This window comes from Ambystoma mexicanum, chromosome 1q, assembly GCF_040938575.1.
Source record: "Ambystoma mexicanum isolate Mex_15411 chromosome 1q, UKY_AmexF1_1, whole genome shotgun sequence".
Classification (NCBI taxonomy): domain Eukaryota; kingdom Metazoa; phylum Chordata; class Amphibia; order Caudata; family Ambystomatidae; genus Ambystoma; species Ambystoma mexicanum.
The window spans coordinates 63,482,844-63,495,259 of record NC_090922.1 but is presented as its reverse complement, the minus strand read 5'-3'; the positions used below and the strand labels follow the sequence as shown (position 1 = coordinate 63,495,259).

General features: G+C 42.2%; 1 protein-coding gene across 2 annotated transcripts in view; it reads left to right on the top strand.

Annotated features, from left to right (window-relative positions):
• The window catches only part of NFAT5 (nuclear factor of activated T cells 5), a 1,479,138-nt gene that overhangs the window by 287,384 nt on the left and 1,179,338 nt on the right, over positions 1-12,416 (top strand). Inside the window, exon 2 of one of the 2 annotated variants that reach the window (XM_069635522.1) lies at positions 5,636-5,770. In XM_069635522.1, the coding sequence (XP_069491623.1) occupies positions 5,636-5,770 (135 nt within the window). Of the gene's footprint in view, positions 1-5,635; positions 5,771-12,416 lie in introns of those variants that run through there. The other variant, XM_069635523.1, reaches the window with a different exon arrangement.

Below are 12,416 nucleotides of genomic sequence, written 5' to 3'. Positions count from 1 at the left end.
AGCACAGTTCTTCTACATCATGCTTTTTACCATTAATTAACAGTGTGTCTGCCTGTAAAACTGCAGCTTTTGGCTCCATACAGCCTTATTATTTGAATGTGTGTAATACTCTTCCATTACCACCATTTATTTCAGGCCCTATGTTTGATGTGCCTCCTACGGGCACCCAAAATAAAGGGGATATGACCCCAATTCAAACATTTGCTTTATTGATGTTAAAGTGACGTTTGAGGCAAGGTCTAAGCACCAAAGCTCTGTTTGATTTGGGTTATTTTGGCTATTGCAGCTTTGGTAAAAAAGGCATAGGGCTAAAACACTATAACCCTAGTTACAAAGAAGGCACATTCTTTATTTAGATGGAAAAAGGTTTGCATATTGGCTGTCCCATGCTGTCTCTGCTCTTATCGTATAATGGTTATCTCCTTGGATCGACCCGGGCAGGTGCCAATTGCATGCTTTTGGGTGTGACAATGAAGAGACCAGCAAGGCCTTGAATCTTTCTTTATTTGCACGTTTTACAACTGAATGTTTATCTTCCTGTCAACAGGAAAATGCCATTTTACCTCGCCAAAGCTTATTGTAAGGTATTCAGAGTAAGAGTCAGACACAGTGGCATTATGTTTTTGGTCATAGACTTTTATTAAGATGAAATAAAGAAAGGGTTGGGAGAAAATCCTAACTCTGCGAAGGGGTTTCCCTGCCTCAACAAAACTAAGGGGTGTCTGTGTCAGGATGTTCAACCAAAAACCGTTCTACGTCCTGTGTCCAAAAACCCTAAACTGGCCCTTACACGCTAAACTCAATATAATGTGCAACTCTGGGATTTCTGTAAGCTATACACTTATAGGTTTATTTCAAAATTCCGAAAAATAAACTTCGAAGTTGCAGAAAAGAAAAGGAATAAAGTTCCACCAGGATCCTTCCACTACGTTTTTTTTTCGGGTCTTCCACTGTCTATCCGGTACTTCCGGAAAGAGTCAATGTTCCACTGCTTTACGGCGGGACAACTCTTCCCCAGCGTTTCTCCTTTCATACAATGTTTTACTTCAGTTTCAAGGGGGGGCGACGACTCCGTTGAGTCTCCCTTAAGCACTCTGTGGATCTGTTATGCTTAAAGCGGTATGGTTCTTCCCTTTTCCATTGATTGTCACTATTCCACAATTTCAAGGTGGTTTTTCACTCCTAAGCTTTCTCTATCCTTTTCCTACCCATGGTGAACTCTCCTGCCGGGGTACTTGCAGCTTTATTACACGTCTCGTTCTCTGAGTCTCGATTATCTTTCAAAGAGGTATGGTTCTTCCATTTTTGCATTGATGGCCCTGTTTCACAAATTCAAGGAGGAGTCTTGAGACCTGGGCTTTCTCATCCTTTTTCTACCCCATGTGTACTCGCCTGCCAGGGTTTTCACAACTTTTACTTATTCTTAAAGGGGGTATGCTTCTTCCCTCTTTATATTGGTTATTACTATTCCACAATTTCAAGATGGGATTTTTACTCCTGAGTTTTCTAACTTCTCTTCTTATCTCTGGTTTACTCTCCCAACAGGGTATCGCTCTTGGCTGTGGGTCCCAGACTTGCCCACTGCCTGGTTTACTTTCCCGCCAGGGCTTTATCATTCTCCATTAACTCTTTTGCATTCAGGAACAAATGCTTTTCAAGTAATGGGTCACCAACCCTTTCTTAACAGTACCGTTTCAAAAAGTAGCGCGGTGATGGCGACATTACAAAAATCGAACCCCCTTCTCCCCCCAATTACACTAAGGGGAGCAGTGGGATGCAGGGGTGCCCCCCCTTCCATTAGATGGAGAGCAGGGGACAAAGTTTAAGAACATTTTAAAAAGGACCCTGGAGGCAGGACTGGCTCCATCCAATAACCTTCTGCCCAAAGTTGAGGGGTCCCCATCCCATTTTCACAGGGTTAGATTCCTGACCATGTTGCACTATGCGGGATGCCTGTTTGTACTGTAACTCAGTTCTGGTATGCTCACTTCAGCTCCAATGGCGGGAAGAATTAATCAGACACTCGGCAACTCAACAATTTCAAAATAATGTATCTAGAAGAAGGAAGCTGGACCGGTAAGAGTCTTCCCTTAAGGGCACCTTGACTCAGTGACTTCTTCCCCGAGATTGCTGGTTCCAGGAGGGACTGCACTGGTCCTAGCAACACCGGGATCCATCCCAAAGTACCCTGCAAGGGGACAAATCTGGATACCGGAGGAAACTAAGTTTCCTTATACTGGAATAAAGGAACAGGGGTGAACCAGAGGTTCAGTCTGTGGATTGTTTGGTGAGAGCATGGCAGAGATTCACCTTCAGATCTTGTTGGATAGCCTTTAAGACAGTGGTCAGTGGATTATGGGAATCTCAGTCCAAAACATTTGGAGAGCCAAAGAGTGCAGACCCCTCTAGCTAATTGGAAGATGTGTAGACCACAGTTGGTTTTCCGAGAGTCAAGGTACTAGGACACAGGCGCTCAAGCGGACTTTTCAGAAATGGTATGGCTCGGTTTGCTGGTCCCTCTGGACAAGCGTAACACTGGGGAATTTTGTTTGTGCAGACTGCACAAGGTTACGATTACCAAGTACTGCTCACTGCGTGATGGGGTACGTCCCTAGGAGTTCTCTACGTTTTTGATCTCTGGTCCAAGCAGGACCGCATCAATGTTCTAGATTTGGCTGCAATTTTACATGCCCTTAAAAGCTTTCTGCCCATCATTCAGAACAAATATGAACATATTCCAAGAAATTAACATTAACTTGTTATGTAAACATAGCAATACGAAATCCAAGCTTTTACCTTGGCTAGCGGTGGCGGTATGGCACTGGTTAATCATGACATTTTAGTTTAGGTGGTCCGCGGCTGATTTTCCTGTGATGGAAAAGTTTGCATGTGAAATTGTACAGTATCAGGTAATAATATCGCCATATATATGGTCGCCGTAAATAATATCGCCGGGAAAATGTTGTGGCGATATTATTTGGGTGACCATATATATGGGGACAGGGGCAACAAAAAAACAAAAAAAAAGTTTGGAGGTTGCGGGGGTGTTCCCCGCATGTTCCATGCAATAATGTCGCCACAAAAAACGGCCATTTTTCAGCGATATTTTTGCATTGCGAGATTTTTGTGGCAACATTATTACATGGAACCAAATGTACGAACCACAAAAGGTTTGTACATTTCCCATGCAAACAGACATTCAAAACCCCTACACAACCAAACCCCCACCCACACACACCCCCACCCACACCCCCAACATAAACAAACCCTACTTACCTTTTTTACACGCCTAGTCCCTGCAGCACCAGTTCCATTTCACTTCTGTGATCTGGAACTGGCGCCGCAGGCTCGTTCTTTTTTTATTTCTTTCTTTATTTTTACAGAAGGCTGCAGGGGTCTACCCCACTCACAATACTATATAGTATAGTGAGTGGTGTGTTACGGGGGGACACCCCGCAGTCTTTTTTAATGTTTTTTTTTTAACTTCCATACAATGCATCCTACCACCTTTTGGTTCATTCGTACAATTCCGGTACATTTACCGGGTTTGATGAACAATGATGTACACTCATTATACTGCCTGCCAATCACAAATGACATATGAACCAGGAGGTCCCACTTTACAGAAGAAGAAATGTCCTCTGTATGCATCAAGAGTGGGAAGACCGCTATACTTTGGGGAATTCACTGGAAATGCTGCAGGAAATACCATGCTGCTGATTCACCAGGCGCTCCCGAAATTAGACGATTTCTCGCTAATATTCAGAGCATCACGGCAGCTAACGAGCTTCTGGCTCTACAGTCTCGTAAAGCTCTGGCACCAATTTGTCTTCCAGGTCCACTGGACCTTCTGTCCCAAGAGAAAGGTCAGGTTCTGCACCTCACCCCTCAGTCATTGAGTTTAGCAGCTGGTTGCCTAGGCCATATAGGAAAAAGGACAATATGCACATCATACAATCTGCCAGGAAGGCATCCACGCAGTCAGTGTATGAGCTACTTTGTCTCCAGTTCTGTTCTGCCATTGAAGTTTAGAGAATCATAAGAATCCTCTGTCAGCCTCTTTAGACAATGTGCTGTTTTGTTTTGAGTCCGACATCCAGATTTAATCCTGCAGGACATTTTTTGAAGCGTTGGGTGCTTCTGTCAGTTCTGAGCATTAGTCTTTCTCGATTTCAAATCCAGTGGTAAAATGTTATTTTGATGGGTGGTCACCTTTTTCCACTGAGAAGACCACCACAGCATCAATAGGATTTCAATGTAGTCCTTAGTCAGTTCGATACTATGGCAACTGCAGAGAGCAGGCTGGTCTCCTATTGGGTGGCCTTTCATCAAGGCATATAAGTGTGAATGTATGCCCTATATTGATATAGGTTGAACCCTTCACTGTATTCCACAGGGGCACGGTAGTTATACCCACTCATCCGTCCTTTCCCAAGGCCGTCTCCGACTTCGATATGAACCAGAAAATATCTGTTTTCTTGCAAAACCGTCCTTTGAAGCAGAAAGTTATCATTTGTCTGGGTGTCAAAAGAGCCATTCAATTATATCTGAATAGGACGAAAGGCCTGCGTGTGATCCGCCAACTGCGAAAAAGGGTTCTGAAGCATCCAAAGCTACTATAATGAGATGGGTTGTGTTCTTCAAAAGGGCAAGTTGCTTGTTTCAGGGCTTACAACCGCCTAATGGACTTCATGCTCATCTTGTGAGTGACTGAGCAGCTTTCGGCTTAATTTAACGACATATTGCCTGGGGCACGATAGCTAGGGCTGCAACTTGGGCCACTCTTTCAGCCTTTTACATGAACTGTTGTCAAGATGAGAGTTCCAGACTGAACCTTCGGTTAGGATAAGCCATTCTGAGAAATATTTTTTTACTAAGCAGGTAATGGAAGTTTCCTTCCATTATGTAAAAGAAAGTGCTTGGGAGTCTCAAAAAGAGGAAGGGACGGGATATTGGAATAACACAAATGTACTCTTAGTAATGGCTACTGTACTCCTAGCACAGTGTCCCCTTTACTGCAAACCCCAGCCCACTTCCCCTCCTTAAAATCAGCTGAAGCCATCAGTCCGACATCAGCCTATGCAGATAGAAAAGGACTGAGGGGCGAATGTAGGTTCATGGCTAAGGACTGTCCCAGCTTCACCTACAAAGCAAAAAGACTGGATTGTGTTCCCCAAAAGTATGGATCAAAGGTGGCTCGACAGTAGGGAGTCGGCATGCCCCAAGTTCCTTTTCATTGCAAAGATCCCCCCCCCCAGATCCCACCCGCCTCACTTATTCTAAAGAAGCCTGATTCTGTCTTCAGTGTTCTTGTTTTAATATTTTTTAAATATTGATTTTTTTTTTGATTTTTTTTTTTTTTGAGAATGATTTTTTTTTTCGTTGACATATTTTGACCTTTATTTTCAGCGTTTATTTTTTCACAGAAGATTTTACAGTGTACATCTTTAGGGGACTTTTGTGCTCCTAATGTGCAGTATGTGAACTATGTTTGTTGATTGCATTATTTCCTGGCCACATATTTTAAGTGTTCAAGGATCACTGTTCTACATAAGGCAACCCTCAAGTTTCATAGGTACTTTATATTTATGTGACAGTTGGGCATTTTCTTAAATCTATCTTGTTTATCTTCCAGAATCAGTCTATGATCTCCTCCCAAAGGAACTACAGCTGCCTCCCACTATAGAAATATCTGTAGCACCAATGAGTCAGACGAGTGGTGGTGAGGCAGGTGAGGTGGGATCCCCACCTCCAGCCATTGCTGCTGCTGGTAAGCATTTAATTTAGCTTTTTCTTGTTATTAATGTATATATTGTTATGTTATACTGAGCAGTGCTGGCAAAGTTTACATCAAGATGGTTATAAAAAGTGCACTCGAAGTAGTTTTATTAACTAGCCAAAGAAACCAGCGGCACCCCATTACAGCACCTTTTCTGTACGTCTACTTTTAAGAGTATTCAAAAGGGTCAGTCTACGTATTTAAAAACTTCTTTTTTAATCCCTGGGAGAAAACACGTAGAACACCAGTGAATCTCCATTCAGACTACTGTCCCCATACAAGAAGTGAGAACATCATTGACATGTTGGTGATTTATTTATTTTTGGGACTTATTCGCTTCCCCTGTCCGTCTTGCTGTACTATTAAGGTCAAGTGCATGGCTGGCTGAAAGGTTTTGTTTGGATGGAGCTCTTGAGTAAAGGGGTGGTGGGGGTCGGGGGGTTGCAAACAGATTGTCACCATTAGTAGTTCTCCCCAGCACCAAAAATGACACTCCCATGAGGTCCGATGAGGCAGGAATATTAATTAAAAAAAAAAAAATTGCATCTACCTGTTCTAAGCAAAAAACACAAAAGTTAAGCAAGTTCGGGCTATATACACACAATAGTCCCTTCCGATTGGTTCAAAAACTATCAAATCCTCTCCGATTTCTTGCAAAGTACTTCTTTGGAAGTTCAAATGGCCTCTATAAACTTTCGAGACAAGCTTTACAGCACTGCTCAGTGTTATATTTGTTGGCAAGCATGCCATGGACAATCTGTGGTTTTAACGGTAGTTTAATGGAAGACATTGGTCTGGGGTTGTTTTTTATTTCGTCTTTTATTAAAAACTGTTCTGGTGCTGATCATGTCATTGCACTATTTTCTTTTTCTTTTTTTTTTTGTTTGCTTTCAGGTTACTAGTCCTCTATTTACATACTGGCAATTGTGTAGAAATGTATATTTTTAAGCACATTTTAGTTGATCCCTTCAGTTTCTAATATACATTCCCACACACACACACACACTCTCACACTTTAAATCCACAGATGAAAATTGATTACCTTTTTCCACTGATTTAATTCTGTGAGCTTTTACTGGTTTAAATAAAGTGAATTCTCTGTTGCCTCCACGTGCCCTGACCAGTCGGATTCCTCAATGAAGCCTGGAGCCCTTTCGGTGTCCAAGTATAAATGGGAAGTGGTAAGGTCTCAAAGGATGACTATTCCTGAAAATCAATTATAAGTTTTATTTTCAACAATGAAGAAATGTCACTGCATTTATTAAGGCATTATTTAGTGCGTTTATGTAGCTTCTTAAACTTCAAAAGCAACTTTGGCATAAGCAGTTAAACCAATTAATGAAAGGGCTCCCGATGAGGACGTGAAATTATGGGTGTAAAGCAAAGTCCATCCAGAAATATTCAAAAAAGTATCTTAAGATGGAACGTGATGAAGTAGAAAAAATGCTGCCAGCAGAAAGGTGACCTTGCCATTGTAGTAGAACAGAACGTTTGGGTCGTGTATAAAGTATCATATTTATTTATCGGAACAGATTGTTTTCGTTACTTATCATATGATGGAAACTGAGGTTTATCAACTCTAAAACAGTTAGAAAAACAAAGGAAACCCATGAATCTGGAATAAGGAGCATTTAAACAATGTGTTATCCCCTTCACATAGATGGCAACAACTGAACATAAAGTTTATGAAAAATATCTGCAGAAAACATTGCTAAAATATACAGAAGCAATTAAGTGAAAATTTTGTGATTTGATTGCATCCAGTCTTCACTTCTACAATGACTTTTAACAAAGACTGTACTTTTCTTAGCTCTGCCCTCTTGAGCACTTTGCTAAATTCCGACAAAGGCTGCTGCACCTTTAACACTCCAAGGAAACTTAACTCTGTGCGTGTAGTTAAGGCATATGCAGTTTTGTTGACCGTTTGGCACTTGGCAAAATGCTTCTAGAATTGGGGCAGTTTAGAGAGGAAAGATCGTTGAAGTGCTTTGAGTGTTAATTGAGTATCCAAGGTCTTGGAGTAAAACAGATTATGGCAATTGCTTATATACCTTTTTATATGCGTATGACTCTTATTCATGCCTAGTGCTTAAATATTGACGTCTGCAAGTTAAAGGTCAACTAAAATGACTGCTACACATTTTGAGAACATCAATGTGCAGTCACGTGGTTAAAACTATACAGCACGTTGATCTTCCAGGAACTAACTCAGAAAAATGTTTGCTCTTTGCTAAAGCAACACATTTGAAATGTCAGTTTTATTTTCAAGCTTCATCACAGTGGTAAAGGTTTCAAGCTACTAGCCAGCCAAAAGAAGTCACTCGGCACTTCAGTTCTGCACCTACACACAGCACACCATTTCTTAGTCGCCAAGTGTAAATGATCACTGGCCAATGGCTAGTGGGGAGTACAAATTTTGAGCCCTCGTTTAAGATTTATATTTGGTCACCTGCGGCATGTGCTTGAAACAGAATGCACAGGAGAAAAATATTCTGGACATAACATTTTAATAATTAAATACGCTTATGCCCAAGTATGAAGTCTGTTCGGCAATGATGCTCTTAATTTGGGACATTATATATTTGCTTGAAAGCAGTGTCTCATGGTGCCCTGTAGAAAGAAAAGTAATTTTTAGATTAAAGCAAAATGTACAGCCCTGTAACTTATTCACTTTTGACTAGGTTCACTGCAATATGGGTTACACCGTACACTGAGGCCTGGGGCACTTTTTAATCAGTCCCTCAAAGATATGTTGTCATTTATTTAGCATTTTATGGCATGAGAGAAAGCTTTGACTCTCCTAGAACCGCAGATTTAGCAGTGTTATTGAATGTATAAAACATAACCTGTACATATTTCAATAGAGTGGATAAGATACGTTGCCGCTATTTGATTAAAAACTAGTAATCCAGCACACGTTTTGCATTTTCAATCAGGAGGAGCGAAGTTATCATTGCTTTAATGTCATCAGGCAATTGGACAGTCTGTTAGTTGTCCGATCAGCAGGAAAGCTGTAATGTTAGAGTACTTTATAAAAATTAAAATGCCTAGTTTTTATTTTGATTGCTGTTGATTGTATGAATTGCTTAATCTATGATCACGTAGAATGTTGGCTCTACCATCAGTCAATAGGGCCATTCAAATCAATGAAGCACATGTACATCACCATAAATAGCAGCTATTTGGTGATGCTAATAATGAAAAACACAAAGGAAAAATAATTCAGGTCAAGATGTAACTCAGTGGGCAGGAAATGGAAATGGAAAGACTGAACCAGCTTGGCATCCCATATCTGTCGTCAAATTGTTACTAAATGGGTTTTGGATATTTTTGTACTCCTAAAACAAGATCTTTTCTACAAAATAACTTAATCTCCTTCAGTCTCCAGCCATAGAATTAGGCATGTTTAATTTGCTTCACCTCATGCAAAGTGACCACTGTAAAGACCTGTTTGTTTAATCTGGAACCAGAGAAAACTAGGTTTCATCTGTCAGCCATGCCGCTTTGCTTTATTTATTTATTTATTTATTCATTCATTCGTTCATTTATTTATTTATTTATGAGGTGTTTTGTTACGGGTAGTTCAGAGATTACACATTGCATTTTTGGATCATCCCCTGAATTGTTTTTTTGCACCCACCCCCTCTGGTTTTCATTCCATAGTTGCTTGGTTTATGTAGTTTTTAAGATGTTCAATAAGATATCTTCTACTGTGTTATCATTTCCACTGTGGCCAGAGTTCAGAAGGGAGAATAGTTAAAACTGAGTTTTTGGGACTTTCTCCAGAGGGTGTGCTGCACAGTTGTATCACCATACGGTTATGTAACCTGCAACCTTAAGAGGTCCTTTAATTCCCCTAACTGTACATCAAGCCTTGCTCCTCGGTCCCACTGTATTGGTGCACAACAGAGTGGATTCATGCAGGAATCCTGAAACTGTGCAAGAACTCTCAATGAAGAGGAAGGGGTGGTTGAGGAGCTTGTGGCCATGGACCTCTAGTCTGTGTGATTTGGTGCTCTGACTGAAAAGTTGCCCCCCTAGCACTCTAAATGCTGCCCCACCCGTCCAAAACCACCGCTAGTGCCTTACATTAGATTCTGCTCTGCATTTCCGCTGGTTGGTCGCACATCTGAATGGATCCTTGTGAAGGATCTTGAGGGAGTGAATGCTCTCTTCAAACAGAGTGAGAAAGGTTGATGGCTGAGCATGCAGGTCCGTTCATCATGGTGCCTGGCACTGCCCACTGAGCTCAGGGCGCATTTCTCCAAAGGTTCCCAGAAAGCTGGGACCTCTTTGCTGCTCTCCTGTGGCGGTGCTCTGCACCTGCTTGAACAGAGCTCGTAGGGAGAAGAGGAGAAAATGAACTGCAGTGTTCTGAGCAAATGCACTCAATACAGTGCTTGTGAAGATGTCCTGTCTGATTCACCCATACTTTGAAGGGCACAAACCAAGTTTGAGGAGTACTGGGTACCTCTAGAGTACAGGGTACCTCTAGTTCAGGCATAGGTGGATGCCTATATGTAACTGGAAGAGACTGGTTTGGGTCCCTGGGGAAACTGTGTGGATTATTCGATTTGTTCTGGTTGCTAAGTTGAGTGCCTACTCTACTACCTTTTCATGTCTCGCTAAAACATTGATTCTCTTGGAGCTGCTCCCATGCACACCGTCCCACCAAGAGTTTGAACAAGGGAGTAAACCGAAGAGACAAAGGAGTTTGGATACACTTAGTGCGAGGTGAAGACCTGCAGAAGTGAGGTTCTCGTGCCCTGACCACTCCGGATAGTATACTACCTATTACGCACACTTTTGCATCGTCTCTTGCCATATAAGATTACTAGCAGGCATACTGTAACAATGCCAAAGCATGGAAAGGCATCCGAGAAATCTGCAAAAACGACTGTGTTCCCTTGATATCCTTGATGTATACCGCAGGAAGAGAGATGGTCCCCCCAGAGTGGATTAGTTTTAAAAAGGCCTTTATGTCCTGTGTTCACAGCTCCTCTTTTCCAAGAAAGATGTGGTCACGCGTAAACCCTTCACTCTGTTCATATCTCCAATCTCTGTAAAAATCGAATTTACCCCAGAAGCAACTGAATGCAGTTTATTCATATGTTGTAGGTTGCTGTGGGCTGAGCTTATTTACAAAAATGTGTGTTCAGCACTGTCCCTCCCCAGAGGGTCCTGAGCGCCTTAAAAGGTTCAAAGGTTGAAAAGGTGGAGGTGAAACAGAAGTTACAAAATCTTTTCAGGGCAGGATAGAAAGATTAGTATCGATTGTGTGGGGGAACATGTATGTTTCTGAAAGTGCTGATGGAGTGTGCATTGTGGATGTGAAGATGGAGGTGGTTCCATGCCCGGGTTTCCCAGTGGCTAAATCCTTTTTTGTGCCTGTTGGTTTGCAGAGTGGAATGTGTAGGAGATGCTGGCAGGCTTGTCTGGTGTTATGTGGGTGATGAGTTTGTTGTGAAGATAAGATGGGGTTTTGTGGTGAATAGCTTTGAAAACAATGAAGAGTCCTTTGAAGGCAATTCTTTTGGATACGGGGAGCCGCTGCAGCTGGGCAACAGCTGGGGTGATGTGTGAATATTTGGGGAGGTGGAGGATGAGGCTCACTGGTGTTTTTGTATGGCTTGCAAGGGTGCTTCTGGGGAGACCAGTGAGAAGCGCTTTGCTGTAGTCCAGCTTGGAGAGAAAGAATGCTTGGTCTGCTATGCGGAAGTCATCAGGAGGAAGTCATTAGGAGGAAGCATGTGTCTGTTCTTACGCAGGTGTAGTTGTAGATTTCATGTTTTGGTGAAGACAGCTAGGTAGTGTGTGGCGTAAAGTTTGGCATCTATGATGAAGCAAAGGTATTTGACAGGTAATCAAGAGGGCTCTGTGTGGGTTATCCGTTGCAGGTTCTCTGCTCCAGGGGGTGACTTTGGGTTTGTCTGTGGGGGCAGATGAGGTATTCCGTTTTAAAAGGGTTGAGGAAGTGGGGGTCCATCCAAGTGGTGACAGAGGAGAGGCAACTTTTGCAGATGAGGAGTTGAGGGGTATGAGATTTGGAAGTCTTTTTGTGGGTCATCTATGTATTCGTCGAAATGAACTTTGTTTGCTAAGGATCTATCCAAGAGATTCAGCAGTGGGTTGAAGAGGAGTGGAGACAGGGAGAAGCTTTGCCGGACCATACCTCGCAACTTACATGATTGTGGTGGGTGTCACACTCCCTGTAAATAGTTTACTCACCTGCCAAGCCTTTTAGAAGCTCATGCATTCTCTTTGGCTTTTGCCTGCTAAAAATAACATTGTTTTTTTTTCACCCGCATTAGGAGCACAAAAGGTTGAGGGCTATGCAGGAAACCGTAATTGACCATGGTGGGGTCAGATCAAATAGGGGGCATGGAGACAAAGTGTGCCCTGTTACTGAGTAAAGAGATTAAACCGTCAAAGGCGGTGTCTGAGAGTTTCATCCAGTAGTAATGTATGTTGAGTAGAATGGTATGGTAAATTGTGTGAAAGGCTGCAAAGAGGTTGGAGTAGGAGTAGTGCTGTGTGCCCTTGTCTGTGATGTTGTGGTGTTCAAGGATGTAAAGTGTCACGGTCTCAATGCTGTGCCCATGTCGAAGGCCAGATTGGGAAAGGTTTGAGTAAATTG